Raw genomic sequence first — 20,968 nt, forward strand, 5'->3', positions numbered from 1 at the left:
TCATTTGAGGGCAGGAAAGCTAGCAGCAAGATAAAATTTGACAAGCGATTGAAAGAAATGGGGGCGGAGCGTTGGGCTAGGAAGATTTTCAGCTACTTGTACATGAAGAATGTCGATACAAAATGGAGGAAGCGAACCAGAAAATTGACGGGTAAATACTTGAAAAATAACAGGAGGCCAAACCAAAAATAACTATCGGTTAAGAAGAAGGTGAATGAAACGGAGAGCGACATGTGGAGAATTGGAATGTATAAAAAGTCCGCACTAGAGATCTATCGAACCTTTAGGCAGGATATTGCCAAGGAAAGAATCTATGATAATACTCGGAGTAGTTCTCTACTGTTTTAGGCCAGGACGGGAACCAAGACATATCGGGCCAAATACGAATGCGTAGACACGGTATGCAGTGCTAGTGGAGAGGAAGAAGAAACTGCCGAACACTTGATAATGTTCTGTAAAGGGCTTCACCCTATAGTTCAGGATGATGGCGCAGAGTTTTTCAAAGCATTGGGGTTTAGGCACAGGGAGGTCAAAATAGACTTTAAGCGGGTAGAATTAACTAGAAGGAGGTTATCTGATTGGTGGCTAAAGTCAAGGCACGAGTGAAACTTAAACCCTTCACTGAAAAGTACCAGTCCTCAACTTCGCTATTTAAAGGGAAAAAAAAGATAAATCTAGTTGTTGGTTCACTAAGTATTGCGGCTAGGTAGCGATAGCCGCCGCCCGATCTAAAGGGTATAGCCACGTCAATCCATCCATACATCCATCGAGAGGGGCCCTCGCAGTGATGAAGCAGTTCGAGTACAGCCGGGGGGTGCTAGGGGACGCTGTGGGCTAGAGGAGCGCGTCTGCCAACACATCTTGCACTGTCAGTTTGTGCTATTAATGCGTGATACCAGTTCCTCGTTGCCGGTACTTCTCCCATTGCATAACTATGCTCCTCGCGAGATTGTGCTGTACGTGAGTGAAGACGTTACGGTGGTATTTGCGCTTGTCTGCTGGAAAGAGAAAAAATGACTGGAAGACGGCGGCACAAGCGAGACCGCTTCTGCTTTGTGTCAAATTGTAACAGCGGCTACCACTCGTGTGAGAAGGCGCACTTCTTATATCGGGCGCCGTTGAAGCTTGATTATTTGATATATAGAGTTTAACGTCCCAAAACCAACATATGAACATGAGAGACGCCGTAGTGGAGGGCTCCGGAAATTTCGACCACCTGGGGTTCTTTAACGTGCACCCAAATCTGAGAACACAGGCCTACAGCATTTCCGCCTCCATCGGAAATGCGCCTGCCGCAGCCGGGATTTGATTCCGCGACCTGCGGGTCAGCAGCCGAGTACATTAGCCACTAGACCACCGCGGCGGGGCCGTTGAAGCTGACCGCCAGGGAAAATGGTCGCGGAACGTCAAGAGAGGTGATCGAGTCCTCGAAGACAGCGGGGCTGTTGGTGAGCGACACTTCAAAGCAAGGTTCATAGAGCGAACTTTCAAGACGACTATCGACGGTAAAGTTATTGAGATCCCGAGAGACCTGTCACTCTTATGAAAAGGTGCCATTCCTGCTATTTTCCTTGATGCTCCCAAGTACCTTTCAGAATTGCTGCCGGAAAAAAAAAAAAAAAACGGAAGGATGGCAACCGTAGTGATCAGGTTCTCCCCAAACCGAAGCGAAGCCATGAGAGTAACACGTCAGAAGTTGAGTCGAACGACGTTGATCAAGACATTTCAGTCGATGATATTACTGAACAGGAATGCCGACGAATGTCGAAAGATGTTGGCTGAGACGGTGCCGCTGATAAAGCTCGTGACCAAGAATTTCAAGGGCTGTCAATTTCAAAGCTCCCAATTCTAAATGAGTGGTCGGAAATTTTCCTGTCGTGTATTGGGGACGCACTTCTTTATGCCGAGTCGGAAGCCGACGCTGTTGAACATAGCAAGGTAGCGCAGAGAAAACTCATTCAGATTAGGAAGCAAGCTGCTGAAAGTGCTGCAACCACCAAAGTTCTCATAAGAGGAAAGAAGTGGCGCCAAGAGGAACTCGTAGCTCCAGAAGAGGCAGAGTTGCAGATAAATCACGTGATCAAGTTAGCTTTGTGTACCGGCGTGGGAACGGAGCCTTTAGCTGACAAATGCCCATCGTTTTATGGGGTGTTATTTTCGAAGAGTTGCACGCTAGCAGTAAATGACCTCAGTGCTTGTGTTCACTGCAAATATCAGATAATACTGATAGTTTCCAGAGAACAAGCGACGTCGCTTGTTCTTTGGAACGCTGCTTTACCGGATAAGAGCTGACTCCACATACACGTCGGCTTGGTCATTCAAGAGTGGGCGAGGCGCTTCCCCGTTTTGTGCCATTTGTGGTGACATCGGTGACATCAAACATTTCATGTGATTGTGCCCGCAGTTTGACAGGGAAAAAACATATTGTAAGCAGCTTGCAGAAAGATTGTCACAAGCACGGGACATTGGAAAATGTTATTTTTCCTCAAGGACCCGCGGGGACAAGGAGCAGTTTGCAACGGATCCTGATGGCTTTCCTGCGAAACACTCGGCTGAGGGACATTTGTTGACTTGCCCTTATAATTTAAGAGATGCTCAGGCGGAAAAACTGTCGGATTTTTAGGCCAGGCTAAACCCGCTTTTGCACCACTACTAATAACAAACCAGCTTTCCAGAAGACGATGTGAGAAGGTGTTTACGAAACAAAGTTTTCGTAATATACGACGTAACCTTCGGAAGACGAAAGTGAAGCTTAGCAGCGCAAAAATGAGCTTGAGTCAATTGAAAGCAAAAAAAAAAAAAAAAAGAGAAGTTATCTGAAGAAGCAGTAGCTGAAAGAACTGGATTGATTGATTTATGGGGTTTAATGGCCCAAAACCACCATACCACCAGCTTCAATAGAAGGCGTCTAATTCTTTCAGCATATACAAGCTGAAAGAATTAGAGGCCTTCGATTGAATCTTGCCGACCGTTTAATATGCGAAGCGATATAAAAAATATAAAACACAGAAGACCGAACACAGACACCTGTATGCAAAAAATAGATATTTAAGCTCTATAAGTTAATAAGTTGAAATCCACTGAATACTATTTGAAAGCGCATTTACTACTATATAAAGTTTATGAACTTCAAAAAGAAACAAGCTCGGCTGGTGTAAACGACCTCGAAGTCAGGTGTTTTGTGTACGTTCGTTATAGTGAGATAACGGCTAGTGCCTATGCGGAAGGAATGAATTTCACCAATAAGTGGCATTTGTCGCATAAAAAGCCGCGACGACAACTCGGAACAATACTCAAATCGGCCACACAGCCCGTTCACAGAGCCATGACGGCCGCGAGCGTAGCGCTCCTTTAGCCAGCGGCGCCCTCTAGTATCTCGCAGAGCGGTCATCGCTAGGAGGACCCTTCTTTCGGCGCCGCCGCACGGCACACTTCCCGTGACTACCCCTTCTAGTACACTGTAGCAAGGTTTGAAAACCTGTTGTTCGCCAAGGGGCTTCAACAGTGCGTAGAGCGATCCACGACAAAGGTCCTGCAGGTCAGTGACAGTTGTTCTTGCTTGTGACAATGCACGGAACATTAGTGCCCCTCAAGGCGCGATGAGGACGTCATGGACATGCGCTAGTGCAGTTTCGTGTTCGATATGTGTACTGTACAGTAACAAGTTGCACGTGCATGCGTATCTATTTGTTCCGCTTGTCATGCTCGCCCCCTCGGCATTTGAGCAAGCGCGTTCGAGTGTCGCTTGCACCGTGTACAAGTTCACAGTGGTTTCACAAATTGCTGACGGCGGTTAGCTTTTGCGTTAACACGGCCTGTGGTGAAAACTTATTTATTGCGTGAACACGGGCTCGGCGACCTGGCTCCGCGTAGGTCACGCGTGAGAAGGAATACAATAGAAGGCGGCGCAAGGCCGATCTTGTCTGTACAGTGCATGAATAGTGCAAATCTCGTAAAAACAATGGCACCACAGTCGTCGTGGTCAATGCGCCTAGCACGCGTTCTTTTGTACTTGCTTCTTTGTGTGCGAGCTGTGCGCTGTTTATTACTCGCACGAAATTATTTCGCCAACGGTATCGCAATGGCCTAGCGTGTTGAGCCCCGTTTTGTTGGTTTCGGATCGTAACGACACGCGCGCCGCGCAGCCCACGTGCTTTTCGAGCAGGAGAGAGTCATGCCAACTCATTCCGGTGTGCACAAGAGAGGAGAATTTTCTTAGTCAATATGGCCGGTTTCACTAGGAATGGCGTCAGGGACGCTCAGTTTTCTTCTTCCATGATGCAGGACGAATGTCATCTCAGCAACAGTGCAAGAAACTTCCTGTTTGAGTTATTAAATGCGAAGCATTTTCAGCGAACTTCGGCGACTTTGAGCGTATCTATCTAGCCGCTTACGTTTGGGTGCTCTCGTTACCACCCCCTTAACTTGACCTGAACCGAAATCAGCATGGGAGGGTAAGATGGTTTAACGAATATGAGGTGCTGGTCAAAACATGAATGATGTCACATTCCCGTAGCGTACTGAGGCCGGAAACTTTTCTGACCAACACGACTTCAGCATTCAGGCATGCGACAGCGAAATCACGACTTTGGAGTGTGTCGTGGGCAATCCGTGAGAACTAGTGAAGCACTGAAAACACTGGATAACATCTCCAGCAGTGTCAGAGCTGTTTGGACTGACGGAGTATTAAGTTTTGTCAAAAGCATAAATATGGTGTCCTTGAGAGATCGTAGTGTCGCAGGGATGTCCTGGTCTTTTTCAGGCATGGCGTGGTTAAACAGCGCTGTCGTTGACTCAGTCTGCTGCAACCGTTCAATTCGCTGTGAATTACGTTGTGGCATCCACAACCACAGAAATTGACGGGGACACGTATAATCTTTGAAGCAAAGGAGGTCCTGTCACCTGTGAACTACGTGTCACAGAGTCCCTTGAACCACTACGGCGTTGGGAGCGCCACATTCTGACGACAGCAACAGCTTCCCAACGAAACGACCAGTCCGGCACCATATGCTTAAGAATGTCCTTTTTCTTCTGTATCTTGGGGCAGTCATTTGATGAAGCGTCGTGGGACCCGAGGCAATTGCGGCACTTGAGTGCTGTGGCGGTGCAGTAGTTTGTAGCGTGTGCTTCGGTGCAGCGTGAGCAAGTTATCCTGCTCTGACACACGGCGCTCACCTGTCCAAACATCAAACATTTGCAGTGTTGAAGTGGCTTTGGAATGAATTGTTGTACAGGATGCAGAAAGTAGCCCACCTTGACATGCAAGGGCAGTGATTTTCCTTTGAATGTAAGATTTATCAGCGAGATGTGCCCATTCGAGACATATGTATGATTTCGATGCCATCAACAACTGGTTTCACACGACTGGTCAAGTCTGTGTTCGAAACAGAGATGTCAGCATCATAGATGACACCAGTAGTGGTACCAGTGCTCAATGGGATGTATGAGCTCGGGTCTCGTGTGCAACGTCGATAGCAAGAACATTTTTTCACGAGTTGAGTCTCGCCTTCCTTATTTCGTTTGGCACCCTAGCCTCGAGAAGCACCGAGACCGATTGTTTGTTGAGTCGCCTAAAGTTATCGGTAGCAAGCTCTGATACAAAAATAATCTGACTGCGTTCTTCTGTCAGGGAGGACCCCGTGTTTCTGTGCTTCGCCTTACGTCCTTGTACGAGTTGAAAGTCGTCTTCAGACCGTTCCTCACTCCTTAGCGAGTAGACACTGGTGTCGTTGCTGTCCGAGGCGCTACGAAGTCCATAGCGGCGGCGGCCGCTGCCATTCCCGGCGAGGCCGTGAGAACGTTCATACCTGCATCGATTTCAGAACGAGGCAGAGATCCAGCAGTGCTCACAGAAATAATAAGAAACTAGCGGGTCTGTAGTCACAAGCTGTCTGCCAAGCCGGTATGTGCCACTAACATGAGTGTATGTACCACAAGTGATCGACACTTAGTATCTACCGTGGAACGACGAGAACACACATGGGTAGTTTGGGGCAAGCGTTAAGAAATACCCAACATTGGTAGCATCGACCCGAAAAATGCAAAGAATAAATGTCAGGGTCCCCGCTGCAATTGAACCCAAGCATTCTGCGTGGCAATGAAGCATTCTAGCACAGAGCTATGCCAGGTTTCGAAACTACTTTTCAAATAGAGGCTAATCTTCCTGAAACGTCAACAGCAGTTGCAGTGTGCCTATCCAATTTTATAAACATTGCATATGTACTCATTTGATACAGCCGTCACGTCGGGTTAACGTCGATTGTGTTTCGGTGCCATGTGCTGAAGTTGATTTATGTAGCAATGTCCAGTGCCAGCGTCTTCGCGAGCATCAGCGCTTTAGATCAGCTTCTCGTGCTACTAATATGCATGTTCCTGTTGGCATCATTGCGCAAGTGCAAACAACTGGTTATATGAACATTTGCAACTCAACACGTGTCTCTATACATGCGACATTTGTACATATATGTAGCGTCATTTCATGACGTGTCGCTCAATAAAAAAATTGCAATATAATCACCTTCTCTGCGCATGCTTCGTGTAACGTCGATTCCCAAGCCACGTGGAATCTGCTAAATTTTTTGCCGAGTCTGAAGTCTGTTATTAATGCTGCTATTTTAATTTTCAAAGATTCCTGCTGTACTTTGATGGGTTTTTGAGAGTAAAAAAAATGAGCGTGTTGGTATTGCAGGATTCTAATAGAAGTAGACAGACACACAGGGCGCAACATGTTGAACAATCTTTATTCCAAGAAAAATTTAGTGCTGTCTATGCAGGTCTGTGTTGTCACATTTGGTTGCTGCATAGTCGCATTGAGATATCGCAACTGGCAATTTCCAATTTGGAGTTCTAGTGGACCCAGAGCCACCTCATGTAAAAAAAAAAAAAAGTCGACACGAATGTTTGTCGCGGGTTTGATAACCTGCCATGAGAGCAGAAGGGGAACATGTCAAAACATAGCGAAATAGCAAGCTGTTTCCTCTGAAAGGCACGAGCCTGTACCGTAAACCATGAAAGTAAAGTTCGAATGACAGGTTGGTGTGGTCTTCGACGTTTTCCCATCATGTGGCAAAACGTATGTTGGCCATACTGAGCAGTACTCAGAGAGGCTCGGACAGCATTGCAAAACGATATGAAATACAGAGGGCATCACCTGGCAATAGATTGCATTAGTGTGCTGGATTTTCATGCATGCTTCATGATTTCCAGGGGTCGAGACTCATGAAATCAAATAATAGAGGTAAAAATATTATTGAGGCCTGTCATTATTGCATGTGTGGCATCTCTGAGAGAGTTGGAATATCTCAATGCGACTGCACAGCAATGAAAGCATGACACTGTCCGCAGTAATAGCACCTGTTTTTTTCTCTTGGAATAAACATTGTTGCAAGTGGCTCCCTGTGTGCGTCTCCCTTTTTGTCTGTCATCGACTCTACGCCTTCTGTTTCGAATTTGAAGGGTTCTTGCTTACAGTTTTATCAACATTGTATTGCATTTAGTCATTTAAACTAAGTGTTGTTTTCACAAAGGCATGGATGGCTATTTATGGCTAGGTTTTATTCCTCCAATTCTATGGTTATTTTGAGTCCCCTTTTGACATGGCAAGAACCTTGTTCGGTTGTCAGTTTTTTTTTTGTTTAGATACTTGTGTGAATGAGGTATCAGTGCGCTGTAACCTTGTTAGGAGTTCGTGCAAGCTTGAATTAAGTGATTAGCTTCACAAGTGAATGCGTTTCACTTAATGCTTGTGTCAACAGAACTATAGGTGGATTTTCTTGCCTCCTATTCTGAGAAGTGACTTGGCATGGGCGAACCAAGCATGGCTGGCTGACTGAATGAGAAAAGGCAGCCTCGGGGATTCTCCTGTTTTTGTCGATTAAAGCACCTGCTCAGCCAGTGCTGGTCCACACATTCTTTGCGTGTCAGAGGACAAGCAAATGCAACAGTGCAGTGCACGTTGTTCTCTCAGGTGCCAAACTTCTTGCAGAGTAAGGCAGTGCCAAAATAAGGTCCTGCGGTGTCTTGACAACAAATTTTTTTTTGATGGCTGACTTTCATTGTGAATTTCAAATATTTGTAACTGTCACGACTGATGGAAAGCCCGAACAAAGGCAAACAGCAGTTCAAAAATTGCTGCTGTGAAATGCTTGGGGCACCATCCAAAAAAATTGTCACAAGCCGTGAGAGATGCCAATTTTATTTGGCGTAAGAGCCAACAACATTATTTGATATACTAGGCTGGCAAAACAAAATAAACACACCGTACTGAAGTTAAGCCCTATAACTGTTTCTAACAACTTTCTACTTTACTGACTACTTTCTGCTTCAGGTACTATTTGAATTTCTATCACATGAAATGGGTCCCTCGAAGCTTGTCAATGCAATGGTCATTTCAAGATTTTCAAGAGACACACATGTATATAAAAACAAAAGATGTGCACAATTGCAGTTCAACAGATCTGTCCTCTAGTTTACAAAATGCATTAGAAACAAAAAAAAGGCTACCGTGCATTTACCAAAAGTGGCGGTGCAATTCGTTCAAGCAATATGAGCACTGACATTTTTGCATAGAACATTTTCTGAAACGGGTTTTTCGGAAAAGCCTCAACAAGTTTGCAACTTTGGATCCACCTGCAAAGACAGGTGAAAGGTCGGGTTTCATTAATAATTGAGAGGCTGTAAGAACAATGAAATACTGTACAAAAATAAATATCAGGTGCAACAAAATCAAGTGGTGTTGTCATGTCAGTTCCTATTCAGCTCCTGCACTAGCTCATCAAAGCTGTAGACAAACCACGGAGCTGCCTTCTTGACTTTCTCGCGAACTTGGTTTCCACCGTATCCGACAAATGCATCCTGTAAACAAAGCACAACAAAAGGGTACATGCATGCACACATTCACAGACACTTGTAATGGTTTTTGTGTGCGAGGGTAACTTACAAGTTGATTCTGATGAAGCAGGCACAATGAATTATGACCCATTTTTTTAATGACTGGACAAGATGACATGAATTAACTACCAGGATTCATTGCAATACGTAGAAGCAAATGTGCAGAGCAAGAGTAGACAACCAGCTATTATGAAGCTCGCACACTGGTAAGTGTTGGATATGTAATTTCAGTGCAGTGCAGAGAAATTCGGATCATGAGCTCGAGCACGCTACTTTGTTGTGTGGACTGTATCACTTGTACAGTTTGGCCGATGTCAGCCACAATATACCGGGCACTGTTGCTGAGGTAGCAACTCTATTCTTGGATAGTACATATGCACATGTGGGTAACATCTCGGCAACAGAACTGCGCAGCGCTGGCGTCAACCCGTTTCAGGACACGCTATGAAGCATTAACGTTAAGCTGGCTGATGACTATGCACATTTCTGATGGTGTTTCCTTCACAGCTGGTTTTGCACTAACCCGTGTTTGTTAGTTAAGCGCTGTTCATGTCTGACTTATTTCACCCCGTATTGAGTGCGACTTTATTCTTCATCTACTGAGCACTAACCAGCCCAATCAAGAACATTGCTCAAGTTATTTTACTGTCTGTACCCTGCTATAATAGAAATTGGCATACAACGTCTAATTTTTGACGTTCAAGAAATTAGGCCATACATTTTGAAGTGAAACATACATGCAGAAAAGCTTTCTTTTTTTTTTGCCAGGTTGTGAATAAGCTGACGATACAGCAAAAATAGGGACCTTCGCTTTTTGTTGTGATGTTTATACTTCTTGCAATAAGATTATTAAAGAGGATGCGAAATCGTTAAACAGAGAAAGTGGCTGGAACCAATGTTTAGACCAAGGCAGCAACTACCTTCAGATTTTATGTACGATCTCTCAATGAGACTTGTCAAGATGCTTGGAGTGGCACAGCTCATCGGTTTTTTTCCTCTTCTTCCCAAGAACCGTCACGAACAACTAAAATTGATTACCTTTTCATGGTTGCATGTTGTAATCTTCGCTGTCACAAAAATGCATTGGCGACGAAACTATGGAACGCAATGGCTCAGCACTTAATATGGCGGATGACAATTTCAGGGGGCTTTATTTACTACAATCAAAGCCTTCAGGAGACCGAAAACATGGTTGTATCACCAGGAGTAGAAGTGCTACTCCATCCTTAACGCATTATTCTGCCCCAAGTGTGGTCGTTTATGTTTACAACTGAATCTTTTGAATATAATGGACATACTGCAACAGCAAACCACATTGAACCTGCTCAAAATGCTGCAGCCCAATAAGAAATGACCAAGTTGATCTTTCCCTACTATATGGCAAGATTCCAGTTCTTTTAGTTGGCAGACTTGTTTCTTCCCTCGAAGTGAGGAACAGAGTATATGCCTTTCAGTCGCGGTGTGTACAATTTTGCACGCCTACTTCGCGACTCACCGCGCTTTTCTTAAAATGGCTTCAGACTTGGTGTGCACATTTGTGCAGGCTTCCTTAATAGACAGTTAGTGATTATTTACCTTGTTATGCTGCAAAAGATCGTTTTGCTGAATACACTACCATTTTTGACGCGACACATTCCAGGACCAAGATGAAGACCTTTGTTTTTCTCAGTCGAAACAAATAGAAAAAAAAGAAGTGCATATGCATTTCAGGCACAATAGTTTATTTTTTATGCAAATATAGAAGCTGGCAGATTGCAGGATAATTAAGTTACATGCTCAACTTTAATTAGTGAAGCTCACTCTAAACAAAGCATTCCATCATTTCCTTTCTTGAAAAAATAACACTGAGTGCTTTGGAATGTTGTCACACAAATTTGATCCATCTCTAGACAATGTATCATAATTCATGATTGAAAGGAATATATAACACCGCTTTTTTACACTCACCAGTCATTTGGAATGTCTGCAACGCACTGAATTTACAGGCACCTTTTCAATACATGTGTGTGCAATTGTGTGTGTGTATATATAGTAGGTTCGTGGCTATTTTGTTAAAGGTGTGAATCAAAAGTGACAGTGAAAAGCATAACATTGTGGAACTGCGGTTCGAATATGCCAAAAAATTAATATAGCAAAGGAAGTGAGAAAGATCAGAATGCGATAACAGCATCAGCTTCAGGATTTGAGGAAAGCACAGTGTATTATTTTGCAGGGGTGAGTGTGAAGCTGCTAAGTCCCAGTAGACAATATTGAGAACAGCCAAAACGCGAGAAATGCAGAAATACACGAAACATTTCTCCCAACACACTTTTTTTTATTAAAGAACAACAAATGTTCATGCACATACCAAAGGTGCACAAGATTACATTACGTATACACGAATATATATTTGTCTTTGTTTCTTTGCCATGCATTTACTCATTGTTCCAGTATCTGATTCCCCTCTTGTATAAGCCTGAAGAATGCCATAATAAAACAACATTATTGTGTTTATGCAATTTTCTGGGCATGAGATAATGATGAATGTGCATCATGTGTCACACGAGTTGCCATTGTTTGTTTCAGCAGATCTTTAAATTGGCTTACCGCAGACTAGAGTCTGAAGTCGCACAAACTTTAGTTTGTATATTGAGTAACAGAACCAAGTGATGCAAGAACTCGAAAGGGAAGTTATTATGACCCTTTGGAAACAGAGCTGGCTAACTGTGACAAACTGATCAATGACGACGAAGAATTCTGCACAGATGAGCACATTCAGTGCACATTATGACCAATGAAAGATGGAGACAGAAGCCCATTCGAATAGCATTATGTCATCAAAACATTGCAACTAATTTATACCTACCGCTGGAGGGCAAGCTGCCAAATCGGTAGCACCATCACCGACCATGACGACTCGTTGATAGCCATATTTCTGCTTGAGAAAGGATACCACCCGAGCTTTGCCATCTTGATGAGATGTGGGCTGCTTCTCGTCAAAACCTGCATACTCGCCTGCAATCAATGTTCAATCCTGATTTGTTAGTGCACAGAAAGCAAGAAATACATTACACATGCTTCATGTGGACCTGCTTCACCGCTTTTATAAGCACCATCTAATTTAGAGCGTCATAATATTGCACTCAGGCATACCGTTAAAGTAGAACTTCAGCTGATTTGCAAAAATGTTTTTGCGAGGAATGCCAATCTCGTCTGCGACTCCTTCGATGATGGACCGGAAACCGCCAGAGACCAGGTACACAGCGACACCACGAGATTGCAATTGAGCCACGAGCTCCCTGCGAGAATAGACGGTTCATTCCAATTGCACCGTGTATTAGGCTTGAACCTATTGCTGATGCACATGAAAATTATCATCATTCGCAACTCTAAAAGAAACCTTGGCACAAGTAAATTAGCTTGCGAACAATGTTTCGATTCTTATTACTTCAATATGCGTGTTCTGAAAATGGTTGCGAGTTTTTTTATCTAAAAGCCAAATCCACCGCAAGCCGACTTGAGAAAGATACTTCACAATTTTCTTCTTAGCTGGTACATTTATGATGACAATGTGCCTGCAATGCATGCACACTGTAACTAATTTAGTGAATATTAAGCATTAAAGAAGAGTATGTCAGTATTGGGAACATTAAAATGTGATCGACTAATTCAGTGATTATTTTTGGGCAGCCACACTTCTTTTGCTGTGGTACCAGTATAATCATGCATTTTTCTGGCTTCGGCTTAATATTACTATGCAGACATGCACACACAGTACAAGGTCCAATGTCAGAGCTGATACAACAGTTGACAAAAGAAAAACCAAAATCAAATAAATTGCATTTTTAGTTGCTGTCAGTAGAGTCTTGTGATTAGAAGAAAAACGATGCTATTTGTAGCAGGCTTGACCAGGCTGCTAAATCCTCCTATAAATACAATAGCCCTTGTTTGACTAATTATAATAACTGCCAACGTGTAGCAATGCACAAAATGACCATGCCTGTGGTCCCATGTATTTTTCTGAACCTTGCACACAAGTAAGCCAATGAGATTAGGCTATCACTACTGATTTAAAAAAACATGAAAGATTAAGTGATCTAGATACAGTGTCACTGTGTCACACCATCAGTAAATTAGAGATTGTAATGACGAGAAACACAGACACTCCCCCTCCCTGGGCCGGCCGTTCCAACTTCTTTCATCTCGCCCTTCTAGTCTAGCCTCTAGTGCACGCCCGTGCTCTAGCGGCGCTGTCATCCTTGTACTCGGCCATGACTGCAAGCTGCCGAAATGTGGACGTCCGTTGTTTTGCACACCATAGCGTCTTGAAGTGCTGAAAACAATGCCTCGTTGCCCCGCAGATCTCGGCCAAGCCGAGATTCGGTCCGGGTATCGGCCAGAATCGTACCTGGATGGCCCCGGTCACGCAGCAACTGGGTGTGGAAATCTGCCACAAGTGTATCAGGCAGTTGAGGCTGGACGCATCGCTGTGGCTGGTCTTGGCTGTTAAGCGGCGAATGGTCTTGGCCACGCAGGGAACACCCTGTATGGCAGCAGTCGCTGCGTGCCTCTCCTCCTGATGTTTGTGGCAAATGCTCTCGGTCTCCACCTGTATAGCGGTCGCATCACACACCGACGCACACTCCGAGAGCTGTAATGGTGCACAGAATTCTGGAGAGAGTTTCACCAGCAAGGCTGTCGACGCTGTTTTCTACAGAGCAGTCATATTGCACAGCTGCAGTGTTGGGGTGAGCCCCTTCATGATCTCCGTCTTCAAAGGAGGGCACAATGATGGAAGCCCGAGCTGCATGATCGAGGTTGTATGCCTTGCAGTTCTCATGCGGGATAAAAACTTGGTCCGTGTCAAAGGAGTCGCAAGCATCATAAAGCCGGCGGAAAACACTAGTCAACCTCGCACAACACTGAGACCAGGACTGTTGCAGCACACCTTCATAATTGTGCCAGGCCTTGGTAGCATCACAAAGGCCGTCGATGGCTACCAGCTATTTACGATGCTCCGGCCAGGCATTGCGGGTGCCGAGAGCATTTACAGTTTTGATCTAAAGAACAGTATCGTCATGAAATCCTCGAAACTCTATCAGTTCCGAAGCAACCACTGATGCAATGTGAAATACAGAGATACGCACGACATTGGTGAATAGGCCGGATAGGGAGCCACAGGATCCAGGGGTGACTGCTGCAGAGAAGGCGGGGGCCGCAACACTCACGATTGCAGTTGACACCTCGTAGTTCGAAGACGAGCTTTGAAGTGGCCGAGACAAGCGCATGGCTTCATTGATAATTCTCGCAGCATCTTCAGGTGAACCGCCTGGCGAACCCTCGCCGGCGGCTGCGGAATATGCTGTCATCGCAGCAAGCAGTACAGCGATGTCATTAGTATTAATAAAGGCTTTGTTTGATGATGAACTGATCCTAAGGATTTTAGCCAATCGCCAGAGCCACAAACTTTGACATCCTGGACAAGTGGTGCCATTTTTTTCAGTGGTATGTACAACCAAGCAAGCAGATACCGCAATCTGTTCTGCTACAGAAAGGGCAATGCTTAGTGACCTTCACATGCGTTTGAGTTGTAGCACCTACCCACCAAGCGTTTGCTCCTCACGGCTTTCACAGTTTACGAACTCCATGCTGGTAAGACCGGCATGCCTTGCAGGGTTTCCGATTCTTACAAAGTAGTAGTACATTATACGTAGATGGCACAGTCGATTGTGTTTCGGCATCGCATCTTTTAGCTTATGAAAAATTACTTATGAATTAGCTGAATTTCAGCTATTGGGCGCAATGCAAGAGTGTCTCGGGACTGTAATGGCACGATTACCCCGACAAGGTCAAAAAATCACCAGGGTTGGCCCATCCTAAAGCCTACTAGTGAGTGAAATCGTGGCATCGCAACAAAGAAAACACTATGAAACATCAGTGTTTTCGACACAATAGTGCTAACAAACTGGTACACACAACACGCACTATAAATAGTGGTAGGTAACAGTAATAATATGAGAGAAAAGTTGTTGCATTTATTAAGCCTCTACTGCTGGAATGCATCAGGCACACCGCGTCTTGAGACTTCACATTCCGCTGGTTATTGCAAAGACAGTATCAACTCCTTTCACAGGGTAAAGTGGGGATGACTAATAATATGCAGACTAATTTTAAGCAGGCACCAAAAAATAACAGATTATGTATAGCAATCTGCAGGACACCTTCGTGCATTACAAGAGCTTTTCTGCCAAGCTGTGCCAGTCTAAATCTCGAGAATACAAGTCTTGTTTATTCAATATCTTCTGTCATTATATAGTGGGTCTTTCAATTTCTACTAGGTCCAAAGCTCATTGGAATATTGTAGACATGGGCCAATTTTTGTCAACTGCAGTTACTGATGCGTTGGTGTTATATGTGGCAGACAGTACCAGTCGCCTTTGATATAACATTTCTGCAGCGGCAGCTCAAACAGTTGGATCATCAACAGACTATGAAAACTATTCCACATGACTTGTTTAATACACCTATAGCATAGTAGCACATACATCCGTCGGCTTCACAAATCATTCCCACTAGATATGCTTGCGCATGAACATGGACACTGAAGACTAACTGGCAGTTCATATGTATATTTTGATCACTCACCTCTGTTGATGAGAACATTGTCAATTAGGTCAATTATACGGTGATCAACTGCGTGTGTGCGCACAGCTAAGGAAAGTAACGCTTTTAGAAGAAAACATTCTGTGCGAGCTGGCCATGGTTCAGTAGGGACTAGATCTAAGGAAAAATATGAATGACATGCTCTGCCCCTTCCTGACATTTGCCGTTATCGAGCATACAGAAATGGCTCAGAGCAAGTGTGAAGCTCAGGAAAAGGAAATAACCTGTGCCATTTTGATATGAAAATCAATTTTCCCCAAGGTTCACCAACAGACATTGACACTAGCTTCAAGTCTGGCAAAAGTACTAATTCTGGCGACTGCCTGCAGCACTATGGCTAGTTGTGATGACATCGAGTATCAACACTTTCAAAATGGCTACTTTTGAATCAAGTAAACATTCGTGACGGCCATTTGTGCATCACGAATGAAGCCATGGTTACAGAGTAGCTGTGGAAATGGTTCGTAACGGCCATTTGTGCATCACGAATGGAGCCATGGTTACAGAGTAACTGTGGAAATGGCACAGTATTGTGTGTGAGCATGGATGGGAAGCTCGTGACATGTTGAGACATCAAGGTACAATCGGAACCAAAAAAAACTTTCGAAACCTTCTCCAATAACTTTTTTACTCATACTTAGTACATTTTTTGGGCTCTTTTTTGTTCGATGTAAAAAAAAGAACACAAATAAAAAAATTATTGTTAGCACTCCTTTACCCTTAAATCATTTTGTCATTTTCCTGTCATAACATAATACTGAATATTTTGCTTCCCAAGACCATGTTTTCATTGACAAAAAATTTTCAGGCATATTTTAAGACAAATTAGCATTATTTAGCCATGGCCTATCAATGGAAATGATCACCGTTTCTTTTTGTCACAACAGAAAGCTCACCCTTCGTAGTGTTTAAGCTGTAGTAGTTGATTGCTGAAGCTCATATTCATTTTACAAGCAGTATGTATTGATCTGAAAGGCACTGATGTACCTTTCCTCAAACAACACTGAGAATTAATAGTGATGCCGCCTGCCCGTCGTCCTGCTTTTGCAGGAGTTCCTGTAGCTATGCTCAAGCATAGTTGTTTTGAGCTTTTCTATGTTTAAAAATGACAAGCTGTTACAACGATACGCAAGGTTGCCAAGTCTTTGTGCAGCGTAGTGTGCGCCTGTACCATTGGTGGCTTTTCCAAGTTTTCTTACTCTCTGGATGCACGAGCCAAGCCAAGTCATTGCAGGTGCCATAACACCTATGCATGGCCGCAACGAGTAGCAGTGTGTGTCATTTCTGAGCTGTAGTAAATAAAAACTACGTCGATTCAAAATCTTAGCGGCCTGGAAAGTGTGTGCATTGTTGCATAAGCACGTCGAAAAGTAGCTCAAGACATGCTCATGAGCATAGAATCATTACGTCACGCAAAAGGCAGTGCCACTTTAATGCAAACTCTTAACATAGGGGCATGTACGAACATTTTATGGAGTGATATCTTTTAATATAAAGAAACGAAGAACATTTAAATACCAACAAAGAAAAAATCATTGACTACATACAGTAATGAACGGTCATGCGGCTGAATACATTGGATCGCTTTTGCGCCCCAAGGTACCACAAGTAATTTTTCAAGACTCACTGAAGAAATATGAATCCTCTCACGAAAAAACAGAATTGACTTGAGTCAATGCTACAGACAATCTTTTCATCAGAGAAGTCGTCTCATTTCATATTCTGGGCAGTTGTCAGTCCCCTTCTCATATGTCACAATTTGAGAAATAATCCTGTTGAGAGTGGTGAATATAACACATTAAGTCATCAAAGCAAACTTCAGTATCTGAATAATTAGTGCTTAAAGAGCTGCGCAACGAACAAAAGCGTATTTTCTGCAACGATGCATGAGCAACGTGACTGCATCCTGTTCGCTGGACATTTTGTAAACACAACTAGCGAAAAAATGTTAAACGGTGGTTAAAATAAGAGAAATTGCCCAAGCAATTTCTGTAATCTGTGAAGAAACATTTGAACTGACTTGGAAGCAAGCGAGTGACCACTCATTGGGAAACATTCAAAGTCATCAAAAACAATTTTTGCGTAGTTTGACAAGGAGGAGATGTGTTCATCCAAAATGGTTATGGGATTAAGCATCATGGAGCACTCTGTGACAAATGTGTCCTTTAAGTGAACAAAGTTTGTGTTGCAAGTGCTCGCCCTTTCATGATAAAGTTCAATCTGCCACCATTTGATTGGAAAAGACACAGCGTGCCTCAATCCTACAATGGTCAACACCATATTTTATGTAGAATTTCTTTGAACTAATGTTCACAATGAAGATGCACAAAAGCAAATTTGGGCCAATGTATTAAAAGAATAGAACTAGGCGAAGTATTGTCAGTTAATGCTCACATTCTGGCAACACTTTCATCCCATCCGTAGATGTATAAAAGCTAAAGTTCTTAGTGTTTTTTCAACTCGCAAAGATAATCAGTTTTCCACGTTGCTGTGCCCTTCAGAACAATTCGATATAAGGTTGAAGGGTAAACAAGCAGAACTCAAAACTCTGCAACAAGAGTGCAAATATGAGAGCAGCTAGGCAGCAATAGAAAACCTGCACAGGAAGGACGTTAATGCAATTCTCACAGTACCTCGCACATAAAGCAAATGCAGGCTCATCTGGAGAAGATTACAAATGAGTCCAAAGTATTTAATTTTTTGAGCTCATTAATATTTTTTGTTATCCCAAAAAAGCAACTTTGTTGAAACATACGGTTATTAATGTTCAATCCTGGAAGCAAAAAAAAAAATTGTCTAATGTTGTAATAATTTTAAGTAGCATTCTTCAGGCAGCTTCACATTGATGGGATAATTTTTTTATAATTGTGTCATGACTATCAAGAAGAAAGAGAGAGAAAAAATAAGGCCATCGTATGCATTACTTACTATTATAAAATGCAGAGACATCCAATCATTTGAAACAATTCACCATGGTAGTTGGGCGGACTTGTTAGAATAATGAGAACATAGCTACAGTAACAGGACAACATTATTTAAGCTTTATAAAATAGTTTCCTTTACCTCAATAAGCTTAAAAGTGCATCAATGGTAGGAAGCTTTCACTTGTACGCAAGAGTTTCGATGCTGTTTAATGCTGTCACAAAATTATTATCTTTGTTTTCCGCTTAGAAGCGAAAAGGAAATAATGCGGAATGTGCCACGCACGCTTTCGATGCAGCTAAGTGAGAGAGGGAGAACTTACTCAATACCGACCGAGAGCCGTGGGGGATTCTGGTCGATGTATTCTTGAAGCATGCGTGCCGTTGGCTGGATGAGTTCTAGCCGCCGTTCCAGTGCCTCCCTGAATGTCATGCCCCCACGCATAGCCTTGTTTGTTCTGCGCACAGGTGCGAAGCAGTCAGAAAGCCTTCGCTGCTGCCAAGTGAACGAGACAGCTGTCAAAAACTTTCCATGCTCAGCTTGACTGAATGAATTGGGCTAGCTTCGCAAGGTCGGCTTGGAACCATTCTAACAATGTAGCAGCGAACCAGCCCCTGAATTTAGTTGTTTAACGCTGCGTGACGGAGCAGGAGATACGCCGCACACATGTTATCGGCGGTCGTCAGACGCAAGTACTCACAGTTCGGCCACCTCCTTGTCCCTGCCTGCAAAGCGGGCCAGTTCGTCAATGGCCTCGTCCATGCACACCGTCGAGTCGACGTCGAAGCAGACACAGTCGGCTGCCCGCCACATGGCACGTGTTTGGCTCTCGGTTAAGTTACTCTCGGTCACCGATCCAGGCATGGTGCTCGACGTGCTGCTCAGCGTGGCGGGTGCGAGGAGAGCAAACAGCTGATGCGGCGTGGGAGGGAAGCGACGAGCAGACGACGAGCCGATCAGCTGGTGATGTGCGCACCGTGTTTGCTTAAAGGTTTCGGTTATGGCAGTGCGGACGGCCTGGAATCTCGAGAAGAGGTTGAGCATGAGCACAGGGGGTAATGAAGTATATCCGCAGCGGCCAATCAGGACCCGTCGTGCGTGGGCCAGCCAGTCTGCGTGCTCGCTTTCCCCTGGCGGCGGCGACCGGCGTTCATCAGGTGATATTGCTTTTCTTTCCTTTCCTGCCATGCTGTGCAGCTGGAAACTTTCCACTACCCCACCCCCTCGTCGTCTTTGCCGTGTTTGACCTCGTCACTAGTTCCCGCGGTCATTTTCTTTCTTGAACGGGTGTGGTAGGTTCGGTGCTATGGCTAACCTGTGCCCTTGGTAACACGTAGGTTCAAGGGTACGTCGTTTTGTTTATCAGCCGCCTGTTGCAGGAAGAAGGCAAACAGGTGTTGGTTGTTACGTAGACATCGCGTAATCGTGCCACTGCTCGTCATCCGTCTTTTGTTGCGTGGCCCGTTGCCGACGTCTCTTTGGCGAGGCCTCAAGGATAGCTGAACCGCCGCTTATCTAAAAAAACCGCGCCTCGTCCATCGATGGCTCGCTCATTATTCGGAGCTTGCGAGGAAAGGGGTTTCGTTCCGCAACTCGACGACTTCCGGTTCGCACGTGCTCCGCACGTGAACACCATTCGTACCTTCTTTCTCTCGGGAGCGAACTGACCGATGACGCAATACGGTGGCTTTTGCCGCTCAAAGACTTTCCGGCCGACATATTGTGTTGTGTTCACCTATGTAGAATGGTATGAAGGCACCGGAGGTTGTTTGTAGTCAGATTAGTTGAAAAGATGGGATTTCTCTAGACCCGTGAAAAGTCTTTATTCTGCGGTCTTGGTTTTTCAGGCGATGAAATCGGCCTGCGCCCAGTCGTTCAGCCTTTTAGGCCGCGGGAAGAATTGTGCTTCATTCGAACTAGCGTTAATTTTAAAGACGATGATCTTTCTTGGGATACCTTAACGCAATACCTTTCGCATGCCCGTCTTTTTGTTGGTCTGTCAGTCGCGCAATTCGGCCACCCGGCAAATGCTTAGGCACCCTCTCAACGCCTAGTCATATTGATCGGCTTGATGCGTTGTGACTCGAAAAACAAGTACTACGCATGTTTTAGGTAATTAAACCTATATACGTAGGTGTTTGTAGTGTTTTTATTTCTCACATGAATAGATACGTTATTTTAAAGACCGCAGTGCTTATTACGTTGCGACACTATGAACGAAAAAGCGGGTTTCCTAAACCATAGGAAACTCTACGACTGAAACTTAAGTTCCTCAATATATAGAAAGTAGCGACCCTCTCTCCGATATCATCTCTAAAGTGTCAAACCCTTATCTATAACATCTCGCAGACGGCCACCATGCGAGCCCCGTAACCCGGCTCGCGTCACTTTCTTATCAAGAATGCTAGGTCACGCCGTTAACACGCGCGATGTTCGTAACCTTTCTCGAGTGACGGTGGTGGTAGTGGTGGTTAGAAGGCGCCTAATTTCTGCAGCCCGGTAGGGAGCACGGTGC

The 20,968-nt window shown here is 44.3% G+C and overlaps 2 protein-coding genes across 2 annotated transcripts in view; one reads left to right on the plus strand and one right to left on the minus strand.

Annotated features, from left to right (window-relative positions):
* Nucleotides 1-3,406: 3,406 nt before the first annotated feature.
* The window catches only part of LOC119184168 (inhibitor of growth protein 5), a 154,158-nt gene continuing 136,596 nt past the window's right edge, over nucleotides 3,407-20,968 (plus strand). The window contains exon 1 of the mRNA XM_075888743.1: nucleotides 3,407-3,538. The gene's annotated coding sequence lies outside the window, so the exon portion shown is untranslated. The remainder of the gene's footprint in view (nucleotides 3,539-20,968) is intronic.
* LOC142803575 (phosphoserine phosphatase-like) lies at nucleotides 8,176-19,656 on the minus strand. Its single transcript, XM_075888742.1, has 5 exons — nucleotides 19,154-19,656; nucleotides 18,776-18,910; nucleotides 12,022-12,167; nucleotides 11,735-11,883; nucleotides 8,176-8,853 (listed from the first exon to the last, which is right to left on the minus strand). Exons 1-5 carry the CDS (start codon nucleotides 19,639-19,641, stop codon nucleotides 8,743-8,745), a joined length of 1,029 nt encoding a protein of 342 aa, XP_075744857.1. The 5' UTR covers nucleotides 19,642-19,656; the 3' UTR covers nucleotides 8,176-8,742.

This window comes from Rhipicephalus microplus, chromosome 3, assembly GCF_043290135.1.
Source record: "Rhipicephalus microplus isolate Deutch F79 chromosome 3, USDA_Rmic, whole genome shotgun sequence".
Classification (NCBI taxonomy): Eukaryota; Metazoa; Arthropoda; class Arachnida; order Ixodida; family Ixodidae; genus Rhipicephalus; species Rhipicephalus microplus.